The 19,981-nt window shown below is 26.1% G+C and overlaps 1 protein-coding gene across 3 annotated transcripts in view; it reads left to right on the top strand.

The window, feature by feature from the left end:
• Nucleotides 1-1,711: 1,711 nt before the first annotated feature.
• LOC126896946 (neuroglobin-1-like) overlaps nt 1,712-19,981 on the top strand; it is a 72,938-nt gene continuing 54,668 nt past the window's right edge. The window contains exons 1-2 of one of the 3 annotated variants that reach the window (XM_050670191.1): nt 1,712-1,825; nt 15,015-15,343. In XM_050670191.1, the coding sequence (XP_050526148.1) occupies nt 15,087-15,343 (257 nt within the window). In that variant the 5' untranslated portion in view covers nt 1,712-1,825; nt 15,015-15,086. Of the gene's footprint in view, nt 1,831-14,819; nt 14,920-15,014; nt 15,344-19,981 lie in introns of those variants that run through there. The other 2 variants (XM_050670189.1, XM_050670190.1) reach the window with 2 other exon arrangements.

The following is a 19,981-nucleotide window of genomic DNA, read 5'->3' as shown; positions in this document are numbered from 1 at the left end:
GAAAGAAAATATGGATCAAGTGTTCAAGAGGTTGGGAAGTGAACAAGTGATATTGTAGTTTTTTATTGAGATGAATCAATTTTAAGATGACATAAGCCTCCTAGTGGTTCTTCCACTTTTTTTTGACCTTTCATTGATCTAAAATGAATTGCTGTTTAAAATTATCCTTTGAAGTAATATTATCAAGAAGTAAATAAAAATTTCAATTTAGTTAATAATGTGGATTTTTAAGACGATTTATCTACTCTTTTTCATCGATTTTACCACATTTATTGCATAATATAAAAAGTAAATTTATCTATTAGCTTTTTAGTCAATTAATTAATAATTATATAGGCTAAAATATAACGTTATTGATTTGAAATTGACTTTCCTGATTACTGTTGGTCAATGGAAAAGTGTCACCAATTTATGTCATGTTTCCGACAATCTGGATCCAATGTATACTTTGACAGTGTATCTTTAACACATAATAATTACTAAAAAAATCATAAACGGGTTTATGTTTGGTTCATACGAAGACACATAAATTATCTGTAATTTATGTTTAGACCGTCTTCCCATTACCACAAAAATGTTATCAAAAACTATCGGTTTTTAACAAAAGAAACAGTTTTTTTTTTAGTGTATTACAATAGTAGTAAAGTTAAAATAACAATAAAATAAAAATATTAATTTAGGTACAAAAACGTTACAAGTAACAAATAAAACCGTTTCAGTTTCTACAATAATATATATATATATATAATTATTATGTATTGAAAAAAATATTTATACAACACATTATTATTATTATAAATTGATTTTTATTATCATGAATTAATTGCAATATTAATTTTTATGCTAATATAATAATATTAGCAATCTAAACCAAGGTTGTTATGTTTTAGACACACAGTGTTTAAAACACCAACATTTTTATCATTTATATTGGTCTTATGTGACATTCTAAACGTTTTAAAATGTTAACTTGTGTTTTGAACGTGTTTTTTACAACTCCAATTTAAAATTGAAAGATTACTCTTTTTTATAAAAATTATAGCTAAACTTATGATTGCTATTATTCAGTCAATGGGCTATATAGTATAAAGTCTTTGAATTTAGCTACCTTGGTAATTTCATAGAAAACGTAAATTGCATTTATAGCTACTAAGGTGTTATCCTTATAGGAGCCATCTCACACGTGTGTGTAATAAAAATAACTAACCCTATTCTGACCTTATTTTCGTAGTATAGAAATGTTAAATCCCAACTCAAAGAAAAAAATTAACGTTTATTTCGGTCTTTTTCGATGTTGGAGATGAGCTAAATTTTCAACATTCAACCCTTCAAATTATTAATGGCCAACAATTCTGTTAAAGTGCAATGCTTTGCAACGTAATTGACACTGTTCGATAACAGTGGTATTTATTGCTATGATATGATATAAGAAAAATAAATAATTCTAAGCAATCTCAGCTTTATATCGAAATTAATGTGTGTATTTTTCGCAGTTGTTGGCATTTTGAACTTTTTGTTCTGTATTGCTTATGAACAATATACAGATTTAAAATATAGAAACTGTAATAAACTAATTTGATTTGAGTATTATCTATATTTACAATATCAGTGAGCGCTACATCATTCTTAAGGTAAGCACACCGAACGCATGCGTTTCGTCAACCATCTGAATGGCAACTCCACACTCACGTGGATTTCGACTATTAGTGCGCTCGCCGACGTTGTTCTTAAATTTTGTTTGTTCGTTTTCGGTCGTTTTTTTTCCGTATGTACTTTAAGTACGTCTGTGCAAAGTGATCTTATATTACATTGTTTGTTTACTGGGGTCAGGTAAATTCTATTACATTTAACACATTCAACACTGAATAAATGACTTATTTTATTGAGTTGTGTGGTAATATTATATCCTGTAGGACATAATCCATTATAATTGATCAGACTTGTTATGTTAATTTTATATTTATCGGTGTGTTACGAGTTTTTATATCACTGTGTAATTATTATTTAAAAATACAGACATAAAATGCAATCAAACTATTTAGCGTTTGTTAATAATAATAATGATGCTGATTATCATATTATACAATAAAGCATTGACAAATTTTCCACTGCTGGAAAAATTACATAACGATCTCAGATTTTCAATTTTTTTCTAAACATTGTTTGTCAATTGAAGATCTGAACTTTTTACCAGACTTTCCTATAAACGTTCCATAAGTAATCCTGAAAATATTGTTGATTGTTGACCGAGTTAAGAGTTCATTTTTTTTTTCACGCGCATAGCTTTTATAAGGATACATTTTTATGTCTGCACATAGCAATACATTGATTATATTTTTTGATACTTCGACAAAAAAATGAAAGACGCAGTATTTACAAATTGTATTTTAATGATTATAAAATTATCTTTTGCATATCTGTAGTGCTAAAAAATTAGTAGCTGGCTATTATTTAGTATAATTGTGCATACACTTATATTTTTGTACCAATATTATTATTATGAATATTTCATCAGTAGAAATATAATTAAAATTAATGAGAGTAATAAATAAAAATGAAGTATTTCACAATATGTAAACAATAAATTAATTATGAATATAAAAATAGCTTTTTACATAAATAGGTGAAAATTAAAGGATATCTAAAAAAAAATATATGAACTCAGAGTGTTATTGTACTATCTATTATTTAATACTAGGCTTTGATTAGATGGGGTGAAGTCTCGAACCCCCCGGGCTTCACGTGCCTTCATTTTTAATTTTTTTTACTATATTTTTATATACTGGTTCTAAAGTAATATTTTTTCTACTTAACACTTATTGTGTCCAGCGTAATTGTGTAGTACTATAGGAATCATTGGCTTTTCCGCAAGAGTGGCCCACGACGCTTGAGGCCTGTAGGGTACGAGTCCCAGCTAAGCGGAGCCTAGTTATTAATAATCGTTAAAAAATGATCAATTACTATTAATTTTTTGCGAATTATTCGAAAAATCTTTCAATTATATGTTTACAATACATTTAATTGATAATACTGTTAAATACATATAATGTATGTTAAATAACTTACCTATCTATGCCATCTTACATAATGCCATTGTACCCAAATATTATTAATTATAACTGGGTGACTAATCGTATCCTTACAGAAATAAACGAAATGAAATGAGATAGTTATTCTTAAAGGCAAAATAAATCCTATAATACCTTCATTAATCACTCCAGAAAATGATTTAATGATGATTTCTTTGGCATTTTGGAAGCTTAAGAGTCCAACAAATTCAATATCGAGGCCTTTCCGAAGCACTTAAATATCAAACGATTTAAATTTATTACTGTGGTATTAGAACTTCAAAACTAATTGAAATTAGGTTTGGTCTTATTAACGAAAATAACATGTTTCAAATCAATAATTCATTTTTTAAGTTAAAAACAGCGAATAATAGTGTTGGTTTATTTCAACCAATTTTTATCCTTTGGCTGTTATATGTTTTCACTCAATTTTCCATTAAATTTTATACAAATGCTTTGAGAACTCTAAATGCGGTTATAAATACAAAGTAATCTCAATACCTAGTAACAGTATCTCCTTGCGAATTAATCATTTTACCACAGGCCTTACATCCATTTTCGTACAAATGTTTATTTAGCTATAACCATTTATATTTATAGATAATGTTTAATATAACCGTTTTTATTATTAACTTAAGATTTAAAGATTGTCAATAAATAAGGTTACCAAAAATATTACTAGAAGAAAGCATATTAAATTGGCTACCTTGAGGTTTAATTATTCTTTAACATTGTCATCATTACACCTTACATTTTTATAGAGCTCCTTTATGTAACCATCAAGTAATATTGTTTTCGAAACACGAAATATAATTGATATAAATTAATTACTTTAATAATCAATTAGTTCAATTTGTTATTCTGTGTCTGATGTAGAAGGAAACAATCCCATTGGAGCAAATTGATATAATTGTACTTTATAAAGGTTATATATATATATATATATATTTATATATATATATATAAACTAATAATACAAGCGATAAAAACCCTTTAGAAAAAAATTTACAAAATTTTTTTTAAGGGGTAATGAAAAATAACAAGATTTTAATTACACCACTAAACTGTGCTAATAAAGATAAAAAAAAAACCTGAGAATAAAAATATTATGAATCGACCATACTGCCTTTCGGATGTACTTCTGAAAAGCTTTAAAACAGTAGTATTTTAAGTTATTTCAACATAAAAAACCAATTGAAATCACTTATAAAAATTTCATAACAGAGAGCGCCTTTAACAAAGACCCAATGGACCAGTTGTCACGAACACCGTCAAGCACATCATACCTCGTGACAGCTGATCTCTAACGTCATTGCTTACCTACCGCCTCACCCACCCAGCAAGGCAAATCGACTATCTACCCGTCAACTGCCATCTGTGGTCAGTCATTGTCGTTCCTCAACGGATAATATTGTACGTTTTTTTCACACAGAATGTGCCTCCGCTTGTGTGTGCTATTGTTTGGCCATAGTGTACCATATTTTTATTGTTTTTGCATATACATTTGGCTCCCTCGAACTTTCGTAGCTGTGCACTCCTTTAGTGTTCAGTCCGACGCTGAAGTATTTACTTTTTAAGCGACTACCCTTGTAGTCATCAATCCGTTTATATCTCCGACGCAAAGCATATACACAGTCCACTTCTCTCTGTCGTTATTCACCATTTATATATTCTACGTATATGATTAAATCATTAATTGTTTGTTTTACTTAATTTGTCTTATTTTCTATTTTGTTCGTAGCCGCTTTGCTGGCCATTTCAGTAATAAGGACACATCCTTTATTCTTAAGTTAAATGTTGCAGAACTTTTAATACATTTATTTTATTATTATTATATAATTATTGTCTCTACGTCATTTATTGGATGTGCATTTAGCTAACATCCGCCCAAGTGACCCTTCTCACCCTTACCTCTGGTGGTCATAAGCAGGCTTTTAATCAAGACGGTAAGAGCAATGCAAAACAGGCGTCCTACGGTCTTGCTGCCTCGTACAAAACAGTATCAAATAACAATAATTATGAATGATCTCGTATTCTGTAATAATATATAAAACTATTATTTAATAAAACGTGTTTTGTATCTAATACAAATCTATTTAAAAATTTGACTAAAATTAATATTTGGGGAAAAATTTGAATGCAAAATTTAATAAACTTCGGGGAAAACTCACTTGAAAATTTAATTAACCTATTCTTGAAAACCGAGTTATAAGATATATACAATAAATTTTACAACTTTTTGAAATAGTATACTCTTTTAATAATCTTCTAGTGTTCATATGTTATAAAAAGTTAGTATATCATAAGTTATATGAGTTGTCAGTTAGATCTGTTCCACTCTGTATAGCGCCATTTAATAGTCCTTTCCTTAATTTATTTTTATATAAAAATAATAATTAACATTTCAATATATTAAAACTTAAATTATATGAAAACTGCAACAAATAATAATCATAAATACCTAAAATAAAAAACGTTCTATGTATAATGTTATTAAGTTAATTAAATATTATTTAGGGGACGTAAAAAAGTGAATATTAATTAGTTCCTTTTAGACCTAATAGTAGTGATATGTTTAACTTATTATATGTAGCGTTTACAATTCAAGTATTTTTTTAGTGAATAATATATTATGTCAACAGTTTTATTGAGTGAAAACTATATAAATGAATATAATTCAGTTTAAATATGATCTGCTGGTACATTAAAAAAAAGATATAACGATATCGCATAAGTATGTCACTTTTTATAACTTATATATGTTTTTATGAACACTAAAAGATTATTAAAAGAGTATATCCTTTCAAAAAGTTGTAAAATTTTTTGTATATATCTTATAACTCGGTTTTCAAGAATAGCTTAATTAAATTTTTAAGTAAGTATATATTATATGGGTTGGGTTTCTTATTTACTTTTAAAATGTTTAAAAATTACTGTTTTATTTCAATAGAAGGGGTAAAACTAGAAGAAATGTTATTACTCAATGGATTATTATTTTACTAAAATGTTAAAATTATGGAACTACCATTAACAATAATGAAGTATTCTAAAAGCAGTTCAAAATATTCTGTAATATGGTAATTTTTTTTTTTCGAAACAAATTTATAATCTTATGAATACTTAATACTATATTTATAGTTAATTCCTAAAAATAATACTTATGCTATCTAAATAACATGCTTAAAAATAGCCTATGTAATTATTTTTCGTCAAAAGCAACTTCAAATACGAACCATAAAATATTTTTTATTTTATTTTTTTCTTAAATATTTTTATTCGTGTATATAAAAACACTTTTGGCTTGTTGTTATTATACATAAATTAATTTCTTCAAAGAATTGATATAGTCAAAAATATTTCAAAAGTATTGAATTAATGGTGTTCTTTATTTTATTTAGAAATCAATTCAATTTTACGACTAGATTTATTAATAATGTAACTCTATGAACCATAAATTGTATTTTGCTGGCACTTAAGAGGGTCAGTTTCGGGATTATCACATCCTGCTCTAAAAAAATAGCTAGAAAAATACTATAAAAAATGATATGTCACTATCATATTCCAAAAGAAATAATTCAACATTTTTTTGTAATCAAATACTGAGTATTATAAGTAATAAAGTAGATATTCAATGTCTTTAGTTAAATATGTCTATTTAGAAACTAAAAAAGGTTTTTGATTTTATTTTTACATCAATCAACTATTATTATTAAATTTACTCAATAATTATAAACTTAATGGAATGTTTGTATAACTAATAATTATATTTATATTACTATTTATAACTATAATTTGAATTTTTAAACAAGGTTGTTTTAAAAAAGACTAAAGAAGTAAAAAATTAAGAATGCTTTTATCGTGTTATTGATTCCTTACCATTGTTTTATTTAGAATGATGTCGTATTTCGGATATAGAATGGAAATTATATTGAACCCTAATAAAATAAAATTGTCTTCTGTCTTTGAAATATTGTATAATGAATATAACTCAAGGGTACAATCAATATTCTCAATAATGTTTAGCATTATTGACATATATTTAACTATTTACGTTGTCGTAAAAATCTGCAGAGTTAATGATTACTAAAATTACTTTATATTAGAGATAATAAACATATAATTTGGTCTCTTTGTAAAATTTTAATAAAGTAAATACAGAAAATAAATGGAGAAATGAAGCTATGTATTAAGTTAAACTAATAATTCCTTTATGCATAAAAAGTAAAATAAGAAAGATATTTTATGTCTATTTTATATTTTAATAGTTTTTCGAATATTCTAAGAGAATGTATTAAATCTATGTACATATATACAGAGTTTTCAATAAGTTAGGAAACAGGTAAGTTCTTATAAACTATGAAAACAATAGAACTAACTCGTTTCCTTACTTACTGAGTACCTAATAAAATAATTAAAATAAAATACTAGAGGTGCAGCCAGAGTCTATATTTTTATCTCTAAGAATTCATGAACCACACTTTTCCACCCTGGAATATAAATGCTAATAACTTCCAAATAATAGCTCATAAGTCGTTATATGTCAGTCATTTTTTTTAGTAAGATTATTTTCTTATATGTAAACATGCAAGCATTAATTAAAAAAATTAAAAACTTTACAATTTAAGAGGAAAAAAGAGGAGAGATCTGTATTTTTTTCTGTTAATTTAATTATGAAAGATACACATGATTTCTGAAAAGAAAAAATTATATTTTTGAAAATATTGCACAAGACATAATTACCCGATCACATTGAATAAGTAGATTTTTTTTAAATTATTCTTTACACAATACCTTCTAAATTTGTTCAGTCATATAAGAAAGTAATGTAATTGTAATTAGGAAGGCTTTATTGTACACCTTGCCGTAGGATCTAAATATGATATTTAAGGGTACTTTTTTATATTTTTGCGTTTAACTCAAAAAACTCTTGATAATCATCTCGAGGAAAATTTACTGTAAATTTTTTTTTTAAATATAATATAATTTTGTCTGATTCATCTTAGATAATATTATGAACATATGTATCAGAATTTGACGTGGAAAAATTTTTTTTATCAATTATTCCACATCTTCCTTGTAAATTTAAAAGATGAATCAGATAAAAAACTTGAATATTTTTTAAATTAAATTAAATGAGTGTGAATTATATGACAAAACCTACTAATACAGTTTCTGAGTGAGATATAGGTATTTTTTTCTCGTTTATATTTGTTTTATTTTTTCAGCTTATACTAAAATTATATTTACTCCTATTATACATCTGACACGACATTCGTTGAGGCCACAAAAAATCAATATCCTGAATCTTTATTAAATCAATTGTATTATAATTATGAATATTAAAAAAATATTCTATTTGATCTGCAAAATTTTTTTTCTTCCCGAGTTAAGTATAATAATAGTTTTTTTATTCTGAATTTCTTATTTCGTTGTATAATTATTTCATCGTCTAATATTATTAACTAGATTTTGCGTTATTAAAACTTTTTATAGTATATTAATTATTCATCAACAACAAGTGTAATATTTTCATGCAAATTCAATGTAAAATTCTTCAGTTATGATGTAACACGATTAAACGATTTTTTTTATAGAAGGCAATCAATTTTCAGTAACATGGTAATTTATTGATTTAACTAGATAAACTTGGTTTCGTGGAAAATTTAAATCAAATTAAATTTTAAAAAACTCATTTTAATACTACACCATTATTTAAACAAATCTAAAAACTTAATACAATAATAAACATAAAATATTATGGCAAAGCAATATCTAACTTCAGTCCACAAAATGAAAATATTAAACATTTAACAATGATAAATGTTTGAATAGTATATTTTATTGTTACCTATTACTACAAAAATAAACAACAATGTTGCTCATTCTTATCTTCAATGAAATATCATAATAATTTCCGTATAATTTAAATTTAAAATTATAAATATAGTATATATATATATAGAAAACATGTACACTGATAGTTTCTTTATTTTATATCTTATATATCTACAATTTCTACTAAATCTATTAATAATTAATTCAACGTAAAATTATATTTAGTGTTATTTTAAGAAATATTTTTTTAACTATTTTTATATAGAAATTTAATGAAACTTCAACCATCTTAAACATACTAAGATAACTGTAAAAAAAACTTTGTGTTGAATTTTGGAAATATATTATATGTTGTCAACATAAATAGATTTCAGAAAAATGTTATATAATTCTATTTTGTAGTAAATATTGATATATNAACGCGTGGCGTTTGGAAAGTTACATACAAACAACATACAACATACAACATACATGTGAAACTAATAAAAGCGTATTAAAAATTCATATATTTGAACGCTAAATGTAATATTTTTCGAGTTACACCCAAAAAAAGAAAAAATTACCCTTAAACGTCAAATTTTGATCCTAACGACGGCACGAGTAGAAGTAGTGAAATACTTTCCAAATTTTGTCTACATTACTTTCTAAAATGACTTAATAAATTTAGAGGGTATTTTCCTTAAAAAAATGAGTTTGAAATTTAAGAACCGCCGTTTCTCTAATATTATTAATTTTATGTTTTATCTAAAATTTCAATATGCATCTAACACGGTTTGAGTATATTATATAACATAATATATTTACAATGAAAATTTAGGTAAAATACTAATTTAATTATTTAATATTATTTTTTTTAAACAGTGCGATATTTAAAAAAAAAAGGGTAATAAATTTTACACTACTTATTAACTCACTAAAATTACATGGAACATTTTAGATAAATGTTTTTTTTTTATTCTGTTCGATAGTAAATTACTAACTTTGATCCTTTATTGGTAGATAAAGAGGAGTCGAAGGGACTACACTATTTACATAGTGAAATAAAGACCTGTTTTATATTTTAGACTAGTTCGCAATAATTAAACTTCAGTGTGTACACACAAATATATTTAAAACGTTACCTCTAGAGTTTATGAACTTCTATTGAGATGTAATTATTTGAACAATTTATAATGTAGTGTCGTCTGTTGTATCAATCCACTTTGTTGGTTTGGTATCAAATTAAACTTAATGATTTGAAAAGGTTTTCAGTCTGACACATAAAATATGCATGTAAAATTGAGTAGGATTTTAAATGAAAACTGTTACACATGTATCCTAAATATTGTTAGGTATTTTCAATCCTCAAAAGCGGTATATATACACTGTATTCAACTTATTATCGTTACTAATTGCTGAATTAGGGGATGTAGGGATTTAGGAGACTCAGAGTACTAGAATAAATATAATGCAGAAATTAGTAACTCATGAATTACTTTCAGAACCTGATTTTTTAATATTTTATGAATTTTTTTTTTGCTAATTTATTTAACATTTTTTTTTGGTCAATTTAAAAATTGAATAATTATAGTGTATTAGCTATTTAGTTACTCGTATAGATACAAAATTACACTCAATTGATCAAATTGTTATAAGTTCAATAATTATTATAAGTGAATAATATTTGTATAAAAAAAACAAAATTGTTATGTTAGTAAAAGAAAACAATTCCGCACATCGAAAAAATATTCGGACAGCATGACGCCACGACAAAAGCTTTTATGTGATTTGTAAGGAAACTACACTATTTATTCACAAAGGGTCTAAAGGATATCGTCATACATAAATCGACTGAAGAATACACGTTACCTGCATTAGATTGGTTAAAATATATGATATTATCACAATTATCTTATTTATCATAAAATAAATGTTAAAGGATATTTTTCATATTATATATTTCTTAGTCATTAATCAACTTAGCTTTTAAATAAAATATTAATCATTTCTGAAAATAATTTTTGCATTTGTATTAAAATATTAATCAGATAAACTTTTTTTTTAAATCAATACCACGTCTTGAACTTTCATTTTTCTTATGCTTTAAACGTGAAATGAAAGAATCATTTTTAAACTACATTATGAATTGATTATTAATTTGAATTTAGTAAAATTATCAGTCTTAACTTCACTTTACATATCACATAATGTATTTAATAAAATATTAGGTATATTATTGCGTGTCAAAGTTCTAATTATAAGCTTTATCGAACAATTTTACAATAAAATATTAAATATTCTAAAAAAAAAAATTAATTAGTTTTTAATAGAAATATTTTTTAAAAATAACACATTGATTTTTATTGCTGTAGCATAGTGGGGTTACAGCATAGTATCGACGGGGCATAGTTGGGACAATTAAAGAAGATATCTGACAGTGATAAAAATCTTATCATAAGAAACGCTTCGATAAAAATCCATTAGATTTGCATAGTGTTTAATTTTTAAGAGGAATTGTTGAATTCTTCAAAAATCAACTCCTATTTTCTTAATTATATTATAATTAGTAGTCCTTGATTTATAAGTATAATATATAAATAAATACTACTTATAGTAGTAAAATGATATTTAATAATTAATATTGTAATTTATCGGACATATTATAAAAAATTATAAAGTAATTGTATATTTCGTAATTTTTTGGCGTGTTTAAAAATTAAAGGACTTAATGCAAACATTTTCAGTAAATAAATTTTTGTTAATTATGAATAAATACAATAACCTACGAGGAATTTTCATCAGAGAATAAACTTTACTAAACCCATTTTTGGGCCGATTTACAATCTGCAATTAGATTTTTGCTATCACATCTAATTTTTGATATTATTACTAATAAGTAAAAAATGAGTATTTACAAGTAAAAAAAAATTGTTTTCAAATTATTATTATTATTTTGATTTTTATTATGTTAAAAATAATCCACCCAATACGTAATTTTCAACCAATTTTTTGGTCTTTTAAAATTGACATTTTATGAAAAATTATAATAAAAAAAGTTGGAACTTTTTTAGCTCAACTTGCAAGTTTAGAATTGACATTAATTAGAAAATTTTATGAAAAAAATTGGTATCACTATGATTAATATCCAGTCAGGAAATTTTCTAATTACTATTTACAGTAAATCTATGAGAAATATTCAATATTTCATTAAAATCACTATTTTTTTTTCATTTTTATCGTAATAAATAATTTTAATAGAAATCATACTAATCTATTTTATAAAACTTTTGGTGTTTAAAAATATTTATATTTGAAACATTCAGACCTTAATTGACGAATAATGATTTACTTTAACAAAAAAAACCAATCAAAAAGATTTAAATAAAATCAACTTAAATGATGGTATTATAAAAATTGATTATAGTTGTAAAAATACATTACTAAATTTAGGTGAAACCAGAAATCATTTTTTTTTTATAAATATTACAGTAACATATTACAAAGAGTTTTGAATATTCTAGATTTATAGAAGTACACACAAATAGTGTTAAAAAATAAAAATAATAAAAAATTTCAATTATTTAACTTTGTAGTTAAAACCTATTACATATCAAAAATGCAAATGAAATTGGTACCCTTTTTACCCCTTTTTAATGCGTTAATGCAGTTTACACTAATTTCTTATAAAATTTCAAACATGTTTTTGTATAACAATTTATTAAAATTTAAACAATTAATTTTTTTTGAAATTAATATTTTTTTAAATTAATTAACTATAGTAATATAAATTAAAAAATATGAAATATAAAATCGAGAAATTTTTCACCAAAATCATACGATTTTCTCTAACTTTAATATTCGTTTTCACCGCAAAGAAAAGTTCAGGGGTCACTTTCGTCAGCTTTGCATCGAAGCTAAAATATCATAAATTCTTCACAATATTTTTTGGTTTTTATAGGGATTGGCTTTTAAATATTTTTTTCGTATTGGGTTTTTTATGTTCTACAACAATTTATCCTTTTTTCGTATCGCTTGACGACCGTATTTTATTAAACTGACTTTTGTACTTATATACCTAGATGCCTTTTCTCTACTCTAAATAATATTCTTCATACTGAGTCAACAAGTAACATATTATATATATATATCAGTTGTGGTTTATTTAGGTCAATCTGCACTAGCACTACAAGCAAAGTATAATAGTGTAATTTAAACCAACTACAGTTCATGTTCACTTAAAATAATTTCTATTAATAATGTTGACACTTTTTCAGATGAAAAATTACTATGTACTTTATCGAAGTGATTAAAATTTCATGAAAATTGTATGAATTTTTTATGTTTGAGTTCTTGTTCAAAATTTATTGTCATAGTTGTGTTAGCTAAAAAAAATGTCCATCATAAGTGTTTTGTCTAAAGTTTTTGAATTGGCGAGTTATAAAAACTAAAGGTATCATTTATTCACGACTGCTATAATTTTGGCAATATATTTTTTTAAGCTTAGTCTTACTTACAGTTTCTACTTACTTATAGTTTAGATATAACACTTCATAATACTAATATGCAATTAGGTGAACACTGCTATAAAATTTTAACTTTTTTTTTTGTCTATCAATATTTAATAATATTTCAGTTTTATTACTCTTTTCAGTGTAGACGGGTACAATGTAATGCCATAATAACCACTACATTACATTTTCATGATTTTTTTTTTAAATTAGCATAATATAATTTTTTTTACTATCTTAAATAAAATTTATATTTAGGTAGAATACATATATTTTTTTAAAAATTAAAAAAAACAAGTATATTTCAAAATAAACGATATTTTATCAAATTAGTAGTTTGTTGATAATACACACTATAGAAGTTTGTAAATAAAAACTTATTTATAGTTTGTTTATGCAAGTTTTCTATTTTTTCTGCCGATATAAGTTGTTATACGCAAATTCAAGATCATCAAGTTTTATGGTCAATTGAACAATAGTTCTCTATTGAAAGTTTAAAGTTTTTGTAAAAAAGTAGTCGAATGCTACTAAATCTTTAAAAGAACCAATGTATTATAAGATTTATTTTGTTTTAGCTAATATAAATTAATTTTAAGTATTATAATAACTGGTTAGATATCAAGTGTCAAATTTTGTAACCATGGCGATGAACTATATTTGATTTGAGTGAATTCAATGAGCAGTAAAGAGTTCTATTTAGTTTTTTTTAAGACTCATTGACGTTTAATGAACAATGTGTTCTAGAAAATAATTTCTTATGCTTGTAACATTGATGAAATGTGAGTAAATATTCGAATTGTTTTTCACGTGACCGCCAAACTAATAGATAGTAAATATGCAATAATGTATGACTTTTTTTAAGATAAATCAATAAAAAATGGTTAATAGATAATAAACATCAATTTTTATAAGATAACTAATTTTGAAAGTCAAACAAAACTAAAATTTGGCAATTCTTACTATATTTTTCTTGCTACTTTTAATGTTATTGAATAATTTTTATTCTTAAAACTTAGAACAATGAATCTTAAGGAAATTTAATATTAAAGACAGTTTTTTATATATTCTACATGAGTATTTTATAAATATTTAAAATATCATTTACTTATTTCGTTGATTTGCATACTAGTTGCACCGCATCATCTAAACAAAATTAAAAAGATTAGGTCTCCGCGTTTGTCATTAGGATTTCATCCTTTTTTTGATGATTGACAGTGTTGCCGTAATTTTTTACACAGTAATTTCAATTTACTATACAATTTTCCTACTTATTGATAAAAATTACAATAATACAATTAAAATATTAGAAATAATACTCAAGATAATTAAAATCACTATAAGTTAAACTTTAAAACATATTATACATAATTAAAATTGTGTACAATATAATTATTAAAATTGGTACTACCTGTTAATCATATAGTTAGAAAACAAATATTGATAACCGATGTATACAATATACGAGTTGTCCACAATGGATTTACAGCGCATTGGCAGCCTTTGTCCACCACAGCTAAAACTAAACTAATGTATATCTTGACATTGTATTATTAGCTATATATTTTTCATACTATTGTAATTATATTCAATTTGTCTAAAAATTGTTATTTAAATTTAATTTCAGAAGTTATTGCAAAGAGTTGTTTTAGTAAAGTGAAAAGCTGACACTGATCACTGTGAACAAACTCAGTACCTAATGGGGAACGCAAACGCTACTCGAAGAGGATCAATTTTCTCAAAACAAGATTCGACCAGCGAAGAAGGGTCTAACAGGTTAAGTAAACGTTTGTCCAGTCGACAGAACACTTTAATCGAAGAAGAAGAGTTCCTTCCAGAGCCCCCAGCGTTACCACCGCCGGAACCGTTGACCGAACGCCAAAAAGAGCTACTGACGGAGACATGGAAGCTTCTAGAAGAAGATATTGCTAAAGTCGGTGTTATTACATTCGTAAGGTAAGTTGCGCACATTTATCGCACGAGTCACTTAATTGGTCCTCGTAAGACTACCGATGGTAAACATTTTGTTTAAAGTTGTATATTTTAAATTATGATGCGAAATTTTTCAATCCAAGTATTTTGTTTACTTAATTTTATATTTACTTATGAATACATTTGTATGAACAAGCTAATGTTAATAATTAAAATAGCATAATTCCAAAACGCATTAGGATAATTCGTGTTACTTGCTATAGGAAATTGGATTATTATTTAAAATACGGCTCAGTGAACGTAACTTTGGATTATATACGAAACATTTAACATTTTGTCATACTCGAGTACTTTGCTTTTCCAGTTAGAAACCGTATTTGTTATTGCTTAAGCTCAGAGCTTCTGTTATTGATACCCTGTTGTTTTAGCATCGTGTGATTGTTAGTTGAGGGATTAATTGTACAAATAAATATTAACGCAGAATATACAAAAGGTGTTGTCGAACAGCGTTATCATTTTACTAGTGTCAACAATTTATTTTACCCGATTCCAAATTAATATCAAATGATTTCAATTTCTATTCGGCTGATAAGATTTTAGCGCGTTCTAGAGTTATTTACCAATTGTTTTGCATACATTTTTAGCATTTCAAAAATAATTGTATGAAAAATACAAATGGCGATAAATTTTATATCGTAATCGTTCAAGTTATATTGTTTTAAACTTAAAGTTTTGTTTTTTTTAATTGGAAATTGTTAGGAGTCTTTTTTTATTAGTCTTCTGTATTAAAAAAAAATGTTCTAATAAATAAAAGTATAGTTAGTGAAATATGTAAATCTTGAATTTGTGAAGCTTATATCACTTGTACATAAATTTTAGTTAATTGTTAGTCGTCAATCACCATTCAAATCAGAATCCAACTAATTATTTGGTAAAATCGCCATTATAATTGTAATAAGACCTTTGATGACGACATTAATCTCATCCTAACAAAAACACGATCGTTACATTAACAAATAAGTGGGTATAAAGTTAGTTTTTAGTAGTCACAATTATTTCCCAACATTTACGAATAATTGCGTTTTAGCTCGACCACTGATATTGTGAACATTTTGGAGAATTTTTTGCTTTTAAGTTCTATAAACAAACTAAGCGTTATTAAAAATATTACAGGGAGAATAATGAAACTTGAAAGTGTTTAGCTACTTAGATCGGAATTTTCTTGTAGTTAATGTCTATTATTTAATGAAAAATATAGTTTCAGTTTTAATAATTCAATTAGTCATTTTTATGTTTATAACTTTCAGACACGTTACTCTAACGTCGTAATTTATATGTAATACTTAAACTTGATGTTGCTCATCCCTTTTTGGTGTGTTTTAAGAGTCATAGTCAGCCTTTGCATAAAATATTGTATAATAGTTACACAATCATATTTAATTATTAAATATTAAAGCCATATATCTGAATAGCCAATTAAACAATAATGTGAGATAAAATTAATTGTTTAAATTAAACATACTTACTATTTAAATTCATTACAAAGTTGTATGCGAATAAAACATAAGTCTTTTGAGTTTCTTAGAAATTGTCATTTATTAATTAGGCTACATTTATTTAAACATTATAATATGCTTAAACGTTGTTTTACTTTTAAAGCAGTATAAACATTTTAACATCCATAGAGTTTATGTTAACAAGAAACTGTATGAACGCAATTAAACAAGTTGTGCAAGTGTAATTACTGCGTAAGATAACTTTAAAGCTAACAAACAGTATAATTTATAGATAATTTTTGTAGCTTTAGCTAATATATCTCGGGCGAATGGTCTAAGACGATTTTAAACCGTCTCAGTAAATCCAATATGTATAATCATCATTGTTTTGTATTTTTTTTTTCTACAATTACTGTATATTATAAATTAGTGAACAAAAAATTAACTGCCGATAAATGATTTTAAATAATTATTAATTGGATTTTGTTATTATTTTGAGAATTTATATCAAAATGTCTATAGCCATCTTGCCAATTACATTTAACAGTAGTTAACATTAGTTTGTAGTAACATTTATATAAACGTAATAATTTCCCTTTGGTGTTTATTTTTTATTATCATTTCCATTATGTTTGTTTGATATATATATTAAACATAAAATAAACAATGTGGCATTATAATAATGGAACTGTATAGAAACTCGAATAAATCCGTTTTAGTTTAAACGTATAGGACAGGGGATGGTTCACAAATAATTTTATGATAAATAATTAATTTACAAAATTTATTAATTTTTCACTAAATGACAATTTTTAAATAAAATAACGTTTCCCTGAATCAAACATTTGTTTAAACGATTTTTCCAGAAAAATAATTACTCAATTTGATTATTGTCTCAGTAATGATATATACATTTTATTCACTCTAAATCATTTAATATTGTGCAAAAGAGAAGACGGCAGAAATCAGAATAAAACTTTGGTAACTTTGTCTATTCTCGTAAACTTGTAACTTGACATAAAAATTCACCGGTACGTTTATATTTAGCATAAAGTTTGTTCGCACGTTGTTTACAATACAATGAACATGGACGTGATGTTTGTTCTCACATCGAATTTTTTTGATTTTGTGTACCAATTCAATATGCTGATGATACCTGTAAGTGTACATAAATGTATATTATTTGTCATTTCAGTAGGTTTCGATGAAAAGATATTTTCTCTTTTTGTGTAACTTAACATTTTGTAGTGTTTGATGCCAGTCAATTGATACGCAGACTGATTGCTATTTTCGGTCGTTCCGATGTGTTCAAGAACAAGTGAAATGTTCATTTTGTACGGTGCGATACGAGTCATTCTGTACTTTAGAGCCATAAACTGATATGTGCTAATGTATAACTTTTATGGTTCCCGCCGATCAGAGATTAACAACAGTACACCGCGCCAGTGCAGACAGTCCTGGCACAATACCGACTACCAGTATTCGATTAATTTAGGCATAGTATGACCGCCAATATTGGAGCAGTGCTTAGACACGACGCCAAGTACGGACTAGCCACTAGTTAGTCTGGCACGGATAAATCCTATGAATCGGTTTTACTCAAAGGATTACTCAAACAGAACGGCACTTTTATTGAACTATCTGGTCCGACGGTTATATTTAAATATCACTTAAACGACATTACAGTAACGCTGTGAATATATTGTTAGTTCAAAGTCTCATTAACGAGTGTATAAAATGAAAAGAAACAAAGTTGATTCGAAAACACTCGAGAGGAAGTTTGGCCAACGGCGGCGTATCGGAACGCATAAATGGCACTTAAGACCACAGAAACCGGATAGAGCGTTCACCGCCAGCGCTGGGTGGTCGACCGCGCTCCAGTAGATAGACTTTGCACACTAGCTATGTGACGGGGGTACTCTGATCAGGCTGGTGTAAAATGGCGGCCGATGAATGAGACGAGGTGACCGTGCATTAAACGAATCGCAAAACGTACGGTACCGTGTCAAGTTGCCAGTACTGATGCAATACGTCGCTCGCTGTCAATAACGGAACTTAACGACAATTTTTGCTTGGGTTGCTTTTTTATAATGTAATTATGTAGAAAGTGTATTTTCATTTAATTAGAATATCTTCATTAGAGGCAATGTATTTTAATAAAGTATCTTATTGAGAGAATGACCGTCGGATAAAAACTCTTGAACCAGTATTTTGGAAGTTAATATAATTTACATTTTTATTTAATCTGAGAATGAATTGTAGGTTATTATCATTTTCAACGGGCAATTTATAGCTGCGCTCTTCTTTCCGCCACGATTTCCTCAACGAAAAAAATTCAAAAGCTGATTATCGATTCATCATTTTTTTAATTAAATCATTTTTTAACATGTAAATATATCAAATATTTATGTTGTCATCGAAAGAATATAAAGTTTTACCCCTATAATGCACATGTGATATACCCGAAAAATACATAATTCATGAATTCAGAATCGATTATAAAAAATTAAATACTAATAAATAAATATTCTTTTGTTCCTTGGCTTTATTGCGTCGACTGTCTCTAAGATACCACTTGCATATTCTAACAAACAATAAACAAACACAGTAAACTGCACACAGCTTTTAAAAAAAATTTCGTATTTACACGAGTGTTATATGATTATTTTCTGTGAAAAATTTACCATTTTTGTGATTAATCATCAACGTTGAAGATCCTCAGGTCTATGAAGATTTCAATACTTTCTCTATTAACACGTTTTTCGTTATCGGCTTGTTAACTATGAAGCTTTACAATTATTTGATTCGCAGAATTTGATATCAACAACACCGACGCGCTTCTAGTAAGCTGCTCCTGAGGCCCTTTTGTCCCGCTCTCGACTGTCACCAAAATCATTTAACGATTAATGATAGCACTTCTATATTACGAGGATGAATAGCGCGAGGGCAAAGTTTCAGAGATAAATGTAATTAAGCGCGTTCAAAAGTTTGTGGTCTTTTTAAGCAGACTATCCGACCAGGCTGTTTCTGTTGCCATGTTTAAGAAATAACAAATTTTTGCATTTGATCTTCACATTGGTATAAATTTGAACAAAATTTCATATTACGCCAATTTCCATGGAACATTTTTATTTAAAACAAATAAAATGAGGTCTCTCTCCTAAAG

The sequence above is a fragment of the Daktulosphaira vitifoliae genome, unplaced genomic scaffold, assembly GCF_025091365.1.
Source record: "Daktulosphaira vitifoliae isolate Bord-2020 unplaced genomic scaffold, ASM2509136v1 Scaffold_1, whole genome shotgun sequence".
NCBI classification, from domain to species: Eukaryota; Metazoa; Arthropoda; class Insecta; order Hemiptera; family Phylloxeridae; genus Daktulosphaira; species Daktulosphaira vitifoliae.
Note: the sequence above shows the minus strand (reverse complement) of the source record. Positions and strands in the feature narration are given on the sequence as shown.